This window comes from Lissotriton helveticus, chromosome 11 (genome assembly GCF_964261635.1).
Source record: "Lissotriton helveticus chromosome 11, aLisHel1.1, whole genome shotgun sequence".
NCBI lineage: Eukaryota > Metazoa > Chordata > Amphibia > Caudata > Salamandridae > Lissotriton > Lissotriton helveticus.
Genome location: NC_136072.1, coordinates 1,126,384,044 through 1,126,399,426, shown reverse-complemented (window position 1 = coordinate 1,126,399,426; position 15,383 = coordinate 1,126,384,044). Strand labels below are relative to the sequence as shown.

General features: G+C 45.1%; 1 protein-coding gene across 1 annotated transcript in view; it reads right to left on the bottom strand.

The window, feature by feature from the left end:
- LOC144792699 (tRNA (32-2'-O)-methyltransferase regulator THADA-like) overlaps window positions 1-15,383 on the bottom strand; it is a 194,070-nt gene that overhangs the window by 132,318 nt on the left and 46,369 nt on the right. The window contains exons 13-16 of the mRNA XM_078667856.1: window positions 14,714-14,866; window positions 8,400-8,509; window positions 7,803-7,963; window positions 4,049-4,215 (exon numbers count right to left, since the gene is read on the bottom strand). Coding sequence (XP_078523982.1) covers window positions 4,049-4,215; window positions 7,803-7,963; window positions 8,400-8,509; window positions 14,714-14,866 — 591 coding nt within the window. The remainder of the gene's footprint in view (window positions 1-4,048; window positions 4,216-7,802; window positions 7,964-8,399; window positions 8,510-14,713; window positions 14,867-15,383) is intronic.

Genomic DNA, 15,383 nt, shown 5'->3' with positions numbered 1-15,383 from the left:
AGATATCATTACCTTCAGCATTAGTGCCTCCCTCCATTAAGTCTTCTTCCCGATTAATTGATGGTAGTTCGCAAATACCTCCCCTGTCGGCATTCCATTTTCCCCTTTTTTTAATCCATTTTTGGGGGCATCCCCTGTGTACGTACACCGTTATTCCGCCACCATCACTGTGTCCATGTCTTTACACCAAATTGCTGGGTTAGGGGTAGTCGCCCCACCCCAGTGGCGGGCAATGTTAAAAACACTGTTATTGATGGTAAACAACTTATTCTCCTGATGGCCACATCTACCTCCAGATCCTTCACCTCATTAATTAGCACCACTACAGCAGCACTTCACAAACATTTTAGAACCACAACCACATTTTTGGAACGATAATCTTGTGAGACCCTCTTAGCTTTCATGGACATGAGGCGGGCAATTTTTTTTAGGTGATGGCAGCAATTGTTTGCCAACGTCATGAACTTGACCACACCCTCATATCAGACTGTGGCCAAGATACTGATCCGCCCGTAAAAGTAGCAGATGGTGAAGTGTACTGAAGTCTAGAGCTGGAACACTTCAGAGTGGGTGGCTGGCCCGTGGATTCATTCACTAAAATCACAAGGCTTCTGAAAAATCTTAGTGCCGACATCTGTGACTGTGGCAAACTCAGAAAACACTTCTGCAGGAGAGCATGGGCTAAGGCCTCAAATTAGATATGTGATTTTGGCTATCGCAAACACGGCCCAAGGACAGTGGCGTGTTTTACATAAGCATCAGATTAAATTACACAAGGTCAGATCAATTTTCTTTTAAGCACAGAATATTAAGTGATTTGTCCAGAATCAGATGTTATTGAGCCAACACCAGGACTTCTACTAGATTCCCAACATTCAAAGTCGGTAGCTCTGGCTGGTAGGTCACATCCATATTTCACAATTTATGTACTTGCAAAGGTTTGTATTATAACCAGGCATAGTTCAGCACCTTTGCACTGGTGCACAAACTGGAGTAATCATTTGAAATATTACTTACATATAGACCACAACTTTCGCAACCCACTAAAAATCTACTCTGGACCCAGAAGTGGGTCCCGACACACAGTTTGGGAACAGCCACACTACAGTATACCCCAGTAGAAGGGTCTGAAGAGAAAACACACAGGGAAATGCCATAATCAACTTCAGCAGGCAAACCAACCTACAAACCCAGGGTAGGAATAAACAACAGAACTTGACTCTTGCAATAGGCATATGTATGCCCTGGCTAGGAAAGCCACTCAACAGCGGTAGAGAGACAGCCTTGCCCCAGGAAGCCTTGAGCCCGGCAGTCACATATGATACCTAAAAAAATCTGTTTATCGGAATTTTATTATTAATTTATTTATTTTTATATTAAAATGCACTGCAGCTTGACAACAGCATATGTCAGGCCATCCATCTTTTCAAGCAAAAAGCATATCCAATAAGGAGAGGCCAGTCAAGACCATGTCAACATCAAGAGTGTCGACCAACTGGACAGAATTAGGCAGCGAGTAATGTGGAGCACCTACCAACATGGTAACCCTGAAACACAGCCACAAGTAAAGCAAGCATAAGGCGATTGTGCATGCATGACCCTCGCACCTATCAAACTATTACCAAACCATACACCAGTGACGGTTCATAGCAACGAGATAAAAACACAAAAAACTAATTGAGCAAAAAGGTGCCACAGGAAGCTTTCTGACCAAAATGACCTGCTGTATATCACAATATTTAAGGGTCTCCTGGGAAAACGCTTCCACCTCTGTGCCTAAAAAGACATAATCCATCGTCACAATACACAATTCAACAGGTGGGCAGTGTCTGACAATGACCAACATTAAAATTGGCAGGGAGGATGAAGTGGAAAACAGTTGTGATTGGCCTCAGTAGCCTTTGAAAGTACCAAGCCTCTTTAATCCACACAAAGGCATTTGTAGCAGCAGATGTCAGGAGTGCAGGTGATGTCTGTAAGGTCCTAGATTAATAAAACCTTTGAACTTCCCATATCGCGGACGGGACAGACCAGTAGAGCAGTCCAAGCCACAAGTTTGGGTAGCGGCACATCCCTGCACCATGCCATAGGAGGCTAGTGAAGCCTAGTCACCAAAAAGGTGGGACCCTTCAAAGGCTGCATGCAACACATTCAAAAGAACATCTCCAGGGAGAGCAATGGAGCTCAACCAGGCATGCATCTCAAGGACCGCGAAAGAACCCACAAACCTCATACATTGTTTGACAGTCCCAAATCAAAGCACTCAGTAGAAGGGGGGCACTATCCGTGCCATTTCTCAAAGAGCACTGGAGTATTGCACAAAAAGGCATATTGTTGCAAGAAGGAGGAGTCATGTGGGGAGAGTAAAGGAGGCCCAGCTTTAACTGCTGCAAACGCAGGGGCCCACAACCCCAACCCCTCAGGCGAAAGATGAGAGGACAGAGGTAGTTATTGTCTGGAACCAGACAATGACGGCAAGTGACCCGCTGGTGGAGGGCCAGAGCAAAAGTCAGCTAAACCCAGGCAGACATGACCGGGTTTAGCCGTGCTTAATTAATAGGCAACTGGCCATCCAACATGGCAGAACTAGACTGGAGGATTTCCATCAAAATGTTTGCTTTAAACACTGCAGCTGGAAACTATACTTCTAGGATCTCTGCCACTTTGCCTAAGAGCACGTGGAGGAAAGAAAACCCTCTGAAAGTACAAGGGATATCAGGGACACATTAAAAGAAGCAATGAGGTAGCTGAGGTCCTTGGAGACCCTAAAAGGGACAACAAATTAAAGAAATGAACCTAACTACCGACATTTTGGACATGAAAACCCTTAACCAAAGGCTGAACTTTGCTCATAGGAGACCTAATAGTACCCTTCCTCATAGTGCTATCCAAAGTGTTGAAACTCGTCCTCTCTCCCAGACTATGAAAAAGAAGCTGTAACCACCACTGTAAACTATGTCAGTATCTGCATGAATACGGAAAAAGGAGCAATGTCTTCGGTGACAAAAACATATCTGCCAAAGTCAGGATGGTGTCAATAGCATCAACAGCGAAGACCGATGCACTTTGGCTGCTGGCAGAGGCCAGCAGCCGAATCGCTATCAAAGGTGCTACAACAGAGAAAGCCAGAAGACATTGAAAGAATACCAGCACATCCTGGGGGCAAGCCGTCACTGGAGTGGAATCAGCGCCATGGGACAGAAAAGTTGGGAATGGATCCAGCAGTGCATAACGCAGAGCCAGAAAGGGGCCAGGCACTGGAACCTGGCTCCATTGCGGCTCTGTTTCATGCTAGATCTAGTCTTGCGCTCACGGAGATTCCGCAGGTGAGAAATCTACAGGTTTGTTTTTGGGGGTGAGTTTGTTCTAGATATCTACAGGTGGAAGTGAAGCTGGGAGGCCCAAGGTCTATCTTAGGAGGTGAGATAGGACCCACGTCTCTCTTTAGAGGCGAGGTCTGTCAGGTGGTCATTCCCAGATTTCTCTTTGAGAGCGGAGGGTTGTCTGAGGTTAGTCTTCGAAAGGTGTGGTCCTCCCTACATTTATCTTGGAGGAAGTCAGGGGGTGAGAAGCATGTCAAAGATTTACAGTTTCTCTTAAAGAGTGGAGTCTAGATCTGCTTTCTCTTTGGGAGGTGAGTGGCCTGTCAAGAGTTTTTTGTTTTGGCAGACAGAACGGCTCTCCCTTGGTTCTCGTCTGGGGTGATGTCTGTCCTACATACATGTTTGAGTTGAAGTCTAGCTTAGCCTTCCCCTTTGGGATCAGTCAAATCCAGGTTTCCCTTTGATATGGCAGGGGTCTGTTCCAGCTCTTTTTGGAAGGCATGAGGGTTGTCTCTGATGTGACGTGACGGGCTTCCCGATTTCTCTATGTATTTGGACACAGGACAGGAGTAAGGCCAGACTGGTTCATCTGCTTGTCTGCCACGTATAGTATTTGTGAGTAGCAGCAATACCCGTTGGTCTCTGCCAGTGTGAGGTTTGCCCTTGGCTATCAATACTGGTTGCAATGGGTGTGTACCACTCACAAGGGAGGCTGAAGGTCTTACCTTGCAGTGGTTTGGTGGCTGCAGCCTGCAGGAGGTCTTGTTGAGCTATGGTGAAGTGGTCCTTCAGCATGCCGAGAAGGTGCCGCGCGTAACACAGGTCTGCGCACTGCATCACCATCGGATCCTGTTCTGCTGGAAAGAGTTTTCTTAATGTGGAGCTGTCTGACCTGCAGACCAAGAAACACATATTCACCTCTACAGTACTCTTCCTCAGTCCTATCAAGGAGTCAGTGTCTTAGAGAACTAACTATTCACTGCTAAAGGACGTTCCCATCTTAAGTGATAGTGAACATCACTAATTACAAACGTGAGCGCGTGTGCATACATATGTGTATAGAAAGGTGCAACGATGAGCTTCATAAGCCACTGTATTTAGATATTTGCATGACATCACCAAGTGTAACTCCCGCAGTGAAGTCTTGGAAGCATAATGGTTTCTTTTCTCTGTTTTCACAGTATCTAATTTATTAATTATCACCGCCTTAAACAATGTTGTCATTTCATTATAGGTCATCAGTGCTCCTAAAAACGTTGATAATAGCCAATTCTCCGTTTCAATTCTCTCTGTGCAATCTATTTACCGTCTTTCCTGCATGCGTTTTAAAAATTATTAATGATTATGTAACACAGAATAACAAATGCGATTTTCTTTTTACTTTATTTGAGTAGGTCCTTCTTATGCAAGATACTTTTGCATGTTACATACCATGCTTTTTTACCATATAATAACACCACCGCCTCAACTATTTTAATAATTCATAGGATCAATACATTGATCACCATTAAAGTGGGTGGTGTATCTGCCTATGATATGCGGTATTAAGTGCTATATCAAGCCAATTCATTCTTATTACAAACGCATATGCATCGTCACACTTTAATATTGCTGGCTTCAAAGAGGTCTATCTGCAGCATGTGGTACTAAAGAACCCACCAACATATAAAAGGTCTTTAATTCCTTGTATCTTACAATTGACCCCCATGTGGCTGGTCTATGCCTGAGGACATATTGACGAGACGGTCTATCAGAAACCACGCTGTTTATGAAATGTATAGAAAAGATGGGTCAGTAACCTCGGTGGCACCCCTACAACCTATGGGTATACAAAATGTGCTACCAGGGTTAACCAGTGACCCCTGCCCTCCAAGCCAGTAGCCACTTATGCCTGTTTGATCTTCTTTGGGGAGATTGGGCATTACCCAATCGGTAGTCTGCAATCTTCTGCCCTGCACCCCTGATGTGGTCAGAGTACTCACTCTGGTGCATGCAGCTCACACCAGAAACTCACTGTGCCTTGATGTGTTGTAGTTGATGCCATTTGAGGCCAGTCATTGGCACTCACTTTGTCAACTTCCAATCCAGTTAATCTGTGCCAGGATGAAAACATTCAACCTGCAGCTGGTGCAAAAACAAATCTTTGCAGTGGCACACATTCTGCAGAGCTTTATTGCTGACTGCAGGCCTGTGAAGAAGGAACATGCCTTGAGACAGAGACTTTTTTAGCACTAATTGACTTTAGCAGAACCGGGTATGAAATGCAACTCGGTCAGGTCATTGGTGTGGTCGGACATTGAACTAGATATGAAATCAGAAAGCCTAGTTATGGACAAGGCCATGAGCACTGGGTTATGAACAGTACACCCCACAGTATGTCCTATAGCACAACCATCCCTTCCTCTGGTGTCCTCAGCTGCATCCTGAGCTTAGACCTCATGGAGAAAGGAGTGACTAAGGGCCCGATGTAGGTCACCAAATACCGGTCGGTAACGGCCGAATTCGGCCGTAACCGACCGGTATTTGGTGATTGAGATGTAGGGGCCATTATTTTACAGTATCGGTAAATTTACCGAATCGGTAGATTTACAGATTCTGTAAAATACCTAATCGGTAATTTTAACCAATTCAGTAAATCCCAGATGTAGGTAGCACTGTTTACAGTGCTACAGGCCTTCAGGATTCGGTATTTTACCACCCAATACAATTGGGTGGTAGAATACCGAATTCAGATGTACATGCACATCTGTGCATGTACACCTATGCCATGTGACACACAGACATGCCCTTAGGGCATGTATGTGTGCCACATGACACACAAGCCTGGAATTGGGGTGCTACAGGGTGTCAAAGTGACACCCCGTTCACCCTTGCAGGATTCGGTATTTACCGAATCGGTAAATACCGATTCGGTATTTCCCTTTGATTCCTATGGGCTTCAAGGCCCATAGGAATCAAGGGGAAATAGCGATTCGGTATTTACCGATTCGGTAAATACCGAATCGTACAGAATCGGTAATTTATTACCTACATCTGCCTGCTTCCTATTTACCGACTCTTAAATACCGAATCGGTATGATTCGGTATTTAAGAGTCGGTAAATCGGAATTACCTACATCGGGCCCTAGGTCCGTGGCAGACTTTTCTTACACATCAAAATGAAAAGATGCAAAGAATGGGATCACTTCACAAACTTTTCCCTTAAATGGAAACCTGGGGTAAACAATCCAAGGACTATTAGGCAGAGGTAGAAAATACAGCATTACAACCTCTCCTTCCCCTTCTCCCTTCCACCATGGCTCTCTCACTAGTGGGAGTTAAAGAGACTGCTGGAGCAGGTGGAAGTGGAAGTGCATATGTACCCTTTCTGTACTTGTGGTAAGGAGAGAGCGGCACTTTGTTTTCGGGTGGTAAGGTGACAGCTACACTTTTTTTTCAGCTGGGAAGGTCAGAGCGGCCCTTTGTTTTCAGGTAGGATGGTGAGAGCAGCCCTTTGTTTTATGGTGGGAAGGTGAGAGCGGCCCTTTGTTTTATGGTGGGAAGGTGAGAGCGGCCCTTTATTTTATGGTGGGAAGGTGAGAGCCGCTCTTTGTTTTCTGGTAGGAAGGTGAGAGCAGCACTTTGTTTTCTGGTGGGAAGATGAGAGCGGCACTTTGTTTTCTGGTGGGAAGATGAGAGCGGCACTTTGTTTTATGGTGGGAAGGTGAGAGCAGCCCTTTGTTTTCTGCTGGGAAGGTGAGAGTGGCCCTTCGTTTCCTGGTGGGAGGGTGAGAGCGGCCCTTCGTTTTCTGGTGGGAGGGTGAGAGCGGCCTTTTGTTTTCTGCTGGGAAGGTTAGAGCGGCCCTTTGTTTTCTGATGGGAAGGGGAGAGCGGCCCTTTGTTTTCTAGTGGGAAGGTTAGAGCGGCCCTTTGTTTTCTAGTGGGAAGGTTAGAGCGGCCCTTTGTTTTCTGGTAGGAAGGTGAGAGCGGCCCTTTGTGTTCTGGTAGGAAGGTGAGAGCAGCCCTTTGTTTTATGGTGGGAAGGTGAGAGCGGCCCTTCGTTTCCTGGTGGGAGGGTGAGAGCGCCCCTTCGTTTTCTGGTGGGAGGGTGAGAGCGGCCTTTTGTTTTCTGCCGGGAAGGTTAGAGCGGCCCTTTGTTTTCCAGAGGGAAGGTTAGAGCGGCCCTTTGTTTTCTGATGGGAAGGGGAGAGCGGCCCTTTGTTTTCTAGTGGGAAGGTTAGAGCGGCCCTTTGTTTTCTGGTGGGAAGGTGAGAGCGGCCCTTAGTGTTATGGTGGGAAGGTGAGAGCGGTCCTTTGTTTTCTGGTGGGAAAGTGAGAGCAGCACTTTGTTTTCTGGTGGGAAGGTGAGAGCGGCACTTTGTTTTCTGGTGGGAAGATGAGAGCGGCACTTTGTTTTCTGGTGGGAAGGTGACAGCAGCACATTGTTTTTTAGGTTTCCACATTCGCACAGCTCTGATGATCGCTACAGTTGCTACGTACCACTGCATTGCCATTTTCATCATCCCGGCCCCAGCCTCCGCCTCCTGCACCCGTGGGTTGCACATCGCCTCCTGGGCATGCTCAAACATGGACAATGTCAGTGACTCAGGGAAGCACAGCGAGAAATACCGGAGGAGCAGCTCGGCTGCCAACTCTCGAATCTAGAATGGTGACAAAGAAAATGTAAAAGCCATCAACTCATTGGCATACCAAGATCAGGAGAGGGCTGTTTGGGTGCTAAAACTATTCCCTGCCTCCCTCCTGTGGCTTGCCGACTGCATTAAAAAAACTTCCAGTATGTAAACTGGTTATACGCCCTTAAGTGGTTTGCTACTGCAACTGGGGTAGAAAACCACCGATTCTAAGCAATTGCAATTCATGATGAGAATGCCCCATTAATGCCCCCCTCTTATTTGCAAATTGGAATTGCTTGCAAAAGCCATTTAGCAATTTGGAGAGACCTTTCCAATTCGACTAAAATGGCTTTTTGTAAATTGTGATTTGCGATTCGAAAGTTTTGCAATAAAGACATCATCTTGTGTATTAGGCCAAGAGTTGTGCAGTGGACTTGTTGTTGGCAGATGACAAGTAGTTTACCTCGTTAGTGCTGTCAGGGAGGCAGCTCATCAGGGCCAGTAAGTTGGTTCGGCAGAAGAAGTCCCAGCATCCTCTCTGTCTAGCAAATCTCACCAGGTCAGCCATGTTTTCTGTGTTGAGACAAAGAGAAGGATCATTGGAGCAGGAAACCATGTTTTTGTCATCTGCAGCTCTGCTAGAAGAGGAAGATAAGCGCAACACTGTATATACAGTCCAATTAAAGCTAGGTAACCGTAACCCAGTGAGACAACCGTACTTAGAAACATTGTGCCTTGAATTTATGGAACTATACCTGCAGACCCAATATTTATTTCGCAGTTCACTGAGGAGCTCCAACTGGACATGCACATACATTTAAAACACAAAACCTGTGGGATGCCACCAAGGTATAAATGTTTGTGAAGTGAGTAGCTCCCAGCTTTGTTTAATCAAAGGACCAGGCCATGGAGTCTGCTCATGGTCTCCTGGGCGTTGCTTTCATGAACAAATGTACAAACCTATCATTGGCTCCCGAGAGGGAAAAGAATGCACCCATGGCTTTATCCATGAATGACAGGAGTCCTGCCCATCAGGAAGCTACAATCGGTTTATGTGCCCATGCTCAGTCACTCGCATGAAAGTCACTGAATAAACTATTAGCCACATACCCTAGGCCTAGAAAGATGCCCGGTAAATTTAGCAATACCAGGCATTTTCTAAAACCTCTGAACAACCCTAACATCTGGCTTTTTATGCAGTAAAATTTTCTGGAGGCAGTGAAGTTGGACAAAGTGCTCTTCTTCCCATGTAACACATGCTGACTTCAGATCTGTGCACATCAGGGGTCTCCAGAAAAAGTCCCAGATGCGGGCACCGGGGCAGCTTTTCAGGCCACCCAGGCAGGCGCCAATGCACTCCAGATGAAGAGTGCTTGAAACACACTGGCTAGGTGGGCTGCTGGAACAACAGTAGGATTTCTCCACTTACAGAGCCGGCTTATGCTCTTGCCTGCTTTTAAGAAAGAAGGAAATATTAACGATGGATTATGTTTAAAATAATCTGCATCCTGTACAGCTGTTTTATTTTAGAAGCTGCAGCGCGACTTGTGTGATATATCCATGGGCTATGTAAATTATCTCATATAGATTCACTGTCTGTAAATATACCTTGTGTGATATTCTGTAAACCTCCAAGCGAACCAAAGGGGGACATCGAAGACAAGTTTTCAGGTTCAATCAAATGCATTCATCTGTGCACTTGTATGTGTGCATGTCCCCTATGTTTTGAGGTTAAGCGCAGGTTGTATGCATGCTTTGGAGAATTTTATTTTATTATGTGAAAACATCACTATAGGAATGCCAGCTATCATAGCTTACATATATGATGTGCATAACCCACATGTGATGAGAAGCTCCCCACAAATCTAAGTTTGCATCCTAGGAAACGTTTATTCTGTTGGTACACTTTTGAAGTGTGTGTACATTATGGATGCCTCTAGCTTCAGGATACATGTTCTATACACAAAAACATTTGTGGGGTAAGGTACGAAGGGATGGATATACAAAACGTATTTATGCAAAAATACAGTTCTCAAGCATTGATATCTTAAAGAGCTTCACATGTTTTCAAATATTTCCACTGATCAGGATGGAGTCATCATTAACAAATTCACAGAGTAGATGAAGAATACATTATTAGGCCACCCACAACATTTTGGTTCTAACACTAACACAGCGAGGAAGTAAGGTCCTGCTCCCGGTGGCCTTGTTTGAATCCCATACCGCACAGTGCAGCAATGTCCAGCTAGTCATCTCACTTGGGTGAAAGTTAGATCAACTTTGAATCTATAAAAGACATCAACACTGGTGGACTTCAGGTAAAATTAAGTAGCCCTTCCTTTCAGAGCCCTGGACCAGTCACAGATTACATCTTTGAAGAAAACAGAAGGGAGAGTTGTATTTGAGAAGGGGAGGGGGTTGTCTGTCAATATCATGTTGATGTTGGAAAAGCTCAACGCTCTATCAAGTTAAAGTCAGGGCTAGTAGAAATACCAGCTGCCAAAACATACCCTTAATTTCACATGCAAGAGTCTCCGCTCAAACAAAGCAAACAACAATCTTGGAAGAACTTTGTAAATTTCCCAAATCTTAGCTAGTCTGCATACTTGAGTTTCATAGCCTGATCAACCCACTTACCAATTCCATCATGGTGGGGATAATGAACAGGGAAATCTGTAAAGGCATTCCAAGCAAAATTGTGGGAGGCAACACATTTAAATGAATACAATTAAATGTATGGTGTGCTTTGGGCACTAAAAATGTGAAAACAACTCTGAGATGCTCACAATTCGAAAATTAAAATTAATCTAGCCATCTATTACACAATCTTTTTTAACTATGCATGCAACAACAACTAACATCATTTCACCTTTAAATACAGAATCCCAAAGCTCCTTGCCTCTAACCTTGGTCAAATCTGACCTACAAATGTTCATGTTCCTCCATTAAAAAGGCTTGAAAATAAATTCTGTATGTTAAGGGTGAAATCCCCTGCACCCACCAGTACCTCTTACTAACACATACGTCCTCAAACATCTTTCTACTGTATTTAATGAAAAACAGGGAAACAACCTTTACTATTTCTGCCCCCCACCATGCTCACCAAAACTCCACCCCTCTGCATCCACCTTTTATTAACACTCATGTAACCTACATATCATGGCACCACCATTGGCGGCATGCCAAGAATGCTTCGGCCATTTATGGGAAAAGATCCCCTTATTGCCTGGAGAAGACGAGGATGCACGGATAGACAAATGAATGGCCAATGCGCATTGACTTTAAGTCTGTATACCAGACAGGTCTGGCACACATGGGGCAAAAATAGTTAATCTAAAGTGAACCTGCTTGAGGAATCCATATACTCACTGCATTAAAGGAACAGGTGCAATATCTTTTTGCTCTACGGGAAATGAAAAAATAGTATGCAAATTCTGTTCATGTAAATCCTTGAGAGTGCTTCATCGAAACCCAACCTGGTCAAAGACGAAAGACTGAAAAATTGAAGGTGATTTTAACTCATGGTGGCCCATGGTATTGTGGATGAGGGCATTGGCCAGATCATTCAGTAAACTTTGCACCCAACCGTGCTTTCTTGACAAGGCCAGGGGATCAGATGTCTTCTTATTATTGCCCTATGACTGTTTTACCCTATCATGAAGGAAGGTGGGTGGGGTGGGCTGGAGTGGGATGAGGTAGAGTGGAGTGTGGTATATTGGGGTAGATTGAAGTAGAGTGGAGTAGATGTGCGTGGACTGGGGTAGAGTGTGGTGGATTGGAGTAGACGAGGGGAGTGTGGGAGAGTGGAGTGGAGTGGTGTACACTGGAAAGGGGTAGATTGGAGTAGAGTGGGGTAGTCTGAGGAGAAGTGAGGTAGATTGGAGTCGTATATTGGGGTGATGTGGAGTGGAGTATATTGGCTGTAGGGTGCATTGGGTAGAATGGAGTGTGGTAGATTGGAATTTAGAGGGGCAGAGTGGAGTGAGGTAGAGTTCAGTGGAGTGGGGTAGACTGGTCTGGGATGTGTTGGAGCAGGGTAAATTGGAGTGGGAAGGGGTAAAGAAGGGTGGGGTAGAGAGGGGTGGAGTGGGCTTTAGTTGGGTGGATTGGAGAAGATTGGGCTGGAGTGGGGTAGGTTAGACTGGGGTAGATTTGAGTGGGGGTAGATTGGAGTGGAGATGGCTAGATTGGGGTACAGTGGGGTGCATTAGGGGTAGATTGAGGTAGAGTGGTGCAGATTGGAGAGGAGTGGGGTAGATTTGTGTGGGTGGAGTGGGATAGATTGGGGTGGATCGAAGTGGAGTGGAGTAGATTTGAGTGGACTGGGGTAGACTGGGGTAGATTGTGAGAGTTTCGAATGAATTGGAGTAGAGTTTGGTAGATTGGAGTGGGGTACACTGGAAAGGGGTACATTGGAGTAGGTTGGGTAGTTTGAGGAGTGGGGTAGATTGGAGTCTGGACATTGGGGTGAAGTAGAGTGGAATAGGGCAGATTGGGATGGATTGGGTAGATTTGAGTGTGGTAGATTGGAATGGATTGGGCAGAGTGGAGTGAGGTAGAGCTGAGTGGGGCGAGGTTGTGTAGATTAGAGTGGGATAGATTGGAGCACAGTAAATTGGAGTGGGAAGGGGTAAAGAGGGGTGGAGTGGGTTTGAGGTGGGTGGATTGGAGTAGATTAGGCTGGAGTGGGGTAGATTGGAGGGGTGCACATTGGAGTGGGATAGATTGGAGTGGGGCGGGGTAGACTGAGTGGGGTAGAGTAGGGTGGGGTGGAATGGGTTAGATTGGGGTGGAGTGGGTTAGAGTGGCGTGGGGTACATTGGGGTAGAGTGGAGAAGGCTAGATTGGGGTCGAGTGGATTGGGGTAGACTGAAGTGGAGTGGGATAGATTGGGGTGGAGTGGGATAGATTGGGGTGGAGTGGGATAGATTGGGGTGGAGTTGGGTGGATTGGGGTGGAGTTGGATAGAATGGGGTGGAGTTGGATAGATTGGGGTGGAGTTGGATAGATTGGGGTGGAGTCGGATAGAATGGGGTGGAGTCGGATAGAATGGGGTGGAGTAGGATATATTGGGGTGGAGTGAGGTAGATTGGGGAGGAGGGGATGGACGTAGTGTGGAGTGGCATGGCGTAGAATGGAGTGGAGCGGAGTGGTGTAGAGTGGAGTGGCTAGAGTGGAGTGGTGCAGTGTGGAGTTGCTAGAGTGGAGTGACGTAGAGTGGAGAATACATTGTCTGGTAGCATAGTGCCATTACAGACAACACATTTTCAATTGAAATGACCATTACATTTGCACAACCATACCATTTTACTGTACAGAAACAATAATGTGTCATCACCTAGTGCATTTATGTATTTTTGATTTAATTCAAATATTTGTACCTTCCCCCTTCAGAGTTACATAGAAATAAACGTAATTTGCACTTTTCAAATTCTGATATATGCTGAAATATTGGCACAGTTTATTTATGTTGCATGCTAGAAATATAGTTGCTCATTTCACAGCAAGACTGTCACATACATCGTCTAACTTTGAAGTCAGAGAAAGAAAAGTAAACACCAAGCTCCCTCAGAAGACAGAGCCTGACATTTGATCTCTGTCTTTGACTGCACCTAAAAGGTGACAAGATAAAAACAAGATTTAAAGGCATTTCTAATGAAAATGAGCACTCAGAAGGATACAGTAAACAAGCAACGCTCCATCAGATGGAGGAACTCAAGCTGGACAGCCTAAAACAAATAAAGCCAGCAAATAGAAAGCAAGCAACTGTAAGTTACAAACCACAAAGCGATTGGTCAGCAAAGGGGGAGTGCATTCCCAGGGAACTTTCAGAATACCCACAAGAAGTCGTTAGCAACGCAGACATCTGCACTGTCTGGTAGGCTTCGACCTAAATAGGAGCCCACTGGGGGTAAAACTGAGCCTTATTGCACTAGAGTACAGCCTGTCTGAGCTTAAACCCGAATTCCCGAACACTACAGATGACAGATTGAGATGGATCCGCTCTCTCTGCTTAAAGGACAAGTGTAACCTTTGTCTTATCCGTGACAGAACACATATCTCAATGGTGACCTTTGTCATTGTGTTTTCGGGCTTCGATTCCTTTTTTGGTGGTGTGTGTGTCTGTCTTTCTTTTAAGGTCACGTGGCTGGTATTGGTGCGGCTTGCGATAAAACAGCTGGCACTACTAATCCCACTAAAAACACCTGTGCGCTAGTATGAACACGATTGCTGAAACATTAATTCATTGTCATCTAATCCAAAAACACTGGAAATACTTCATGTTCAGCATTACTGTACAGATCTATATCATCTGCTTATATATTTCAGTGTAATAAATAAACTAAACTTGGATGAGCTGAAAATAAAATAAAATTTGATTATTTGCTTTCTGAGATGCTGGAGACCAGGTTATGATTGCAGTGGAAAGGATAATGTTTTCCAAAGACAGCTGAACAGAACCCTTCCAGCAGACATTTCAGTGCCTGCCATTATGCTGAAGTATCTGACTGTCCTGTGCCCCTTTCTTGAGGGTGCTCTAGGAGACAGGCATCTATACATTTCTGTTTTACAATGTATTTCTCCTTCACTCGTATGGTGGGCTAGCCTCGTTTCCACTGGTCACAGTGTACCAGGTATCACTAGAGGTGTTGTATGAGTGTTCATCAGTTACCACTGCACATTAGTTAGGTCCAATGGTCAGTGTGAGCCTGCCCCTCCACTAGCTGGTGTTAAAGATATATAGAGAGAGAGAGGTTAGGTTGGCCAGTCACTCACGTGGAGGCTGTCCCTTCTTCCTTTCAGGACACCAGCTATCCGTGCAGGTCTCCAACACAGCGGACATGAGAAGCAGAGCAGTCTTCCGCCGCTGGAAGTTCGAAGCCGGCCTCAACGAGAAGACGATGAGCTCCATCAGCCACTCAACAAAATCTACACCAGAGAGAAAAGAAACAAGCTACTTGCCAGTAACAATAGTTCTGAGCCTGAGACTTTTACAGATCCACATGCAATGCTTGGATCCACAAAAACATGCCTGACGAAATACATGTTTGCGTCTATGTGCTCCTGGTGACGTCAAACATCATCACACAATACTCAACCATTTTCAAATGTGTTTTCTTCAAAGATTATGAGGGTGATTTAATTTTTTCCTGATGCACTTTTTAAAGAATGTGGGAGGCATGGGAGTGAATCTAGAATAGGCTCAAGAAGCAAATCTATTACTTCAGGTAAGTAACATAATTCTTCTGCAGCATGAAACTATTCATGAGCACATGGCTAAGGCTGCTAAGGGCAGGAATTCCACTCCATGTTCTAGGTTTTTTATACAAGGTTTTTTTTTTACCTACTGGAGGCCATTGACTCAACAGATAGGTGAGGACCCCATTCTAGTATAGATGTGCCTCTTTGGAAATGTTGCTGATTTGTAGCTATCAGTTTGCAATGT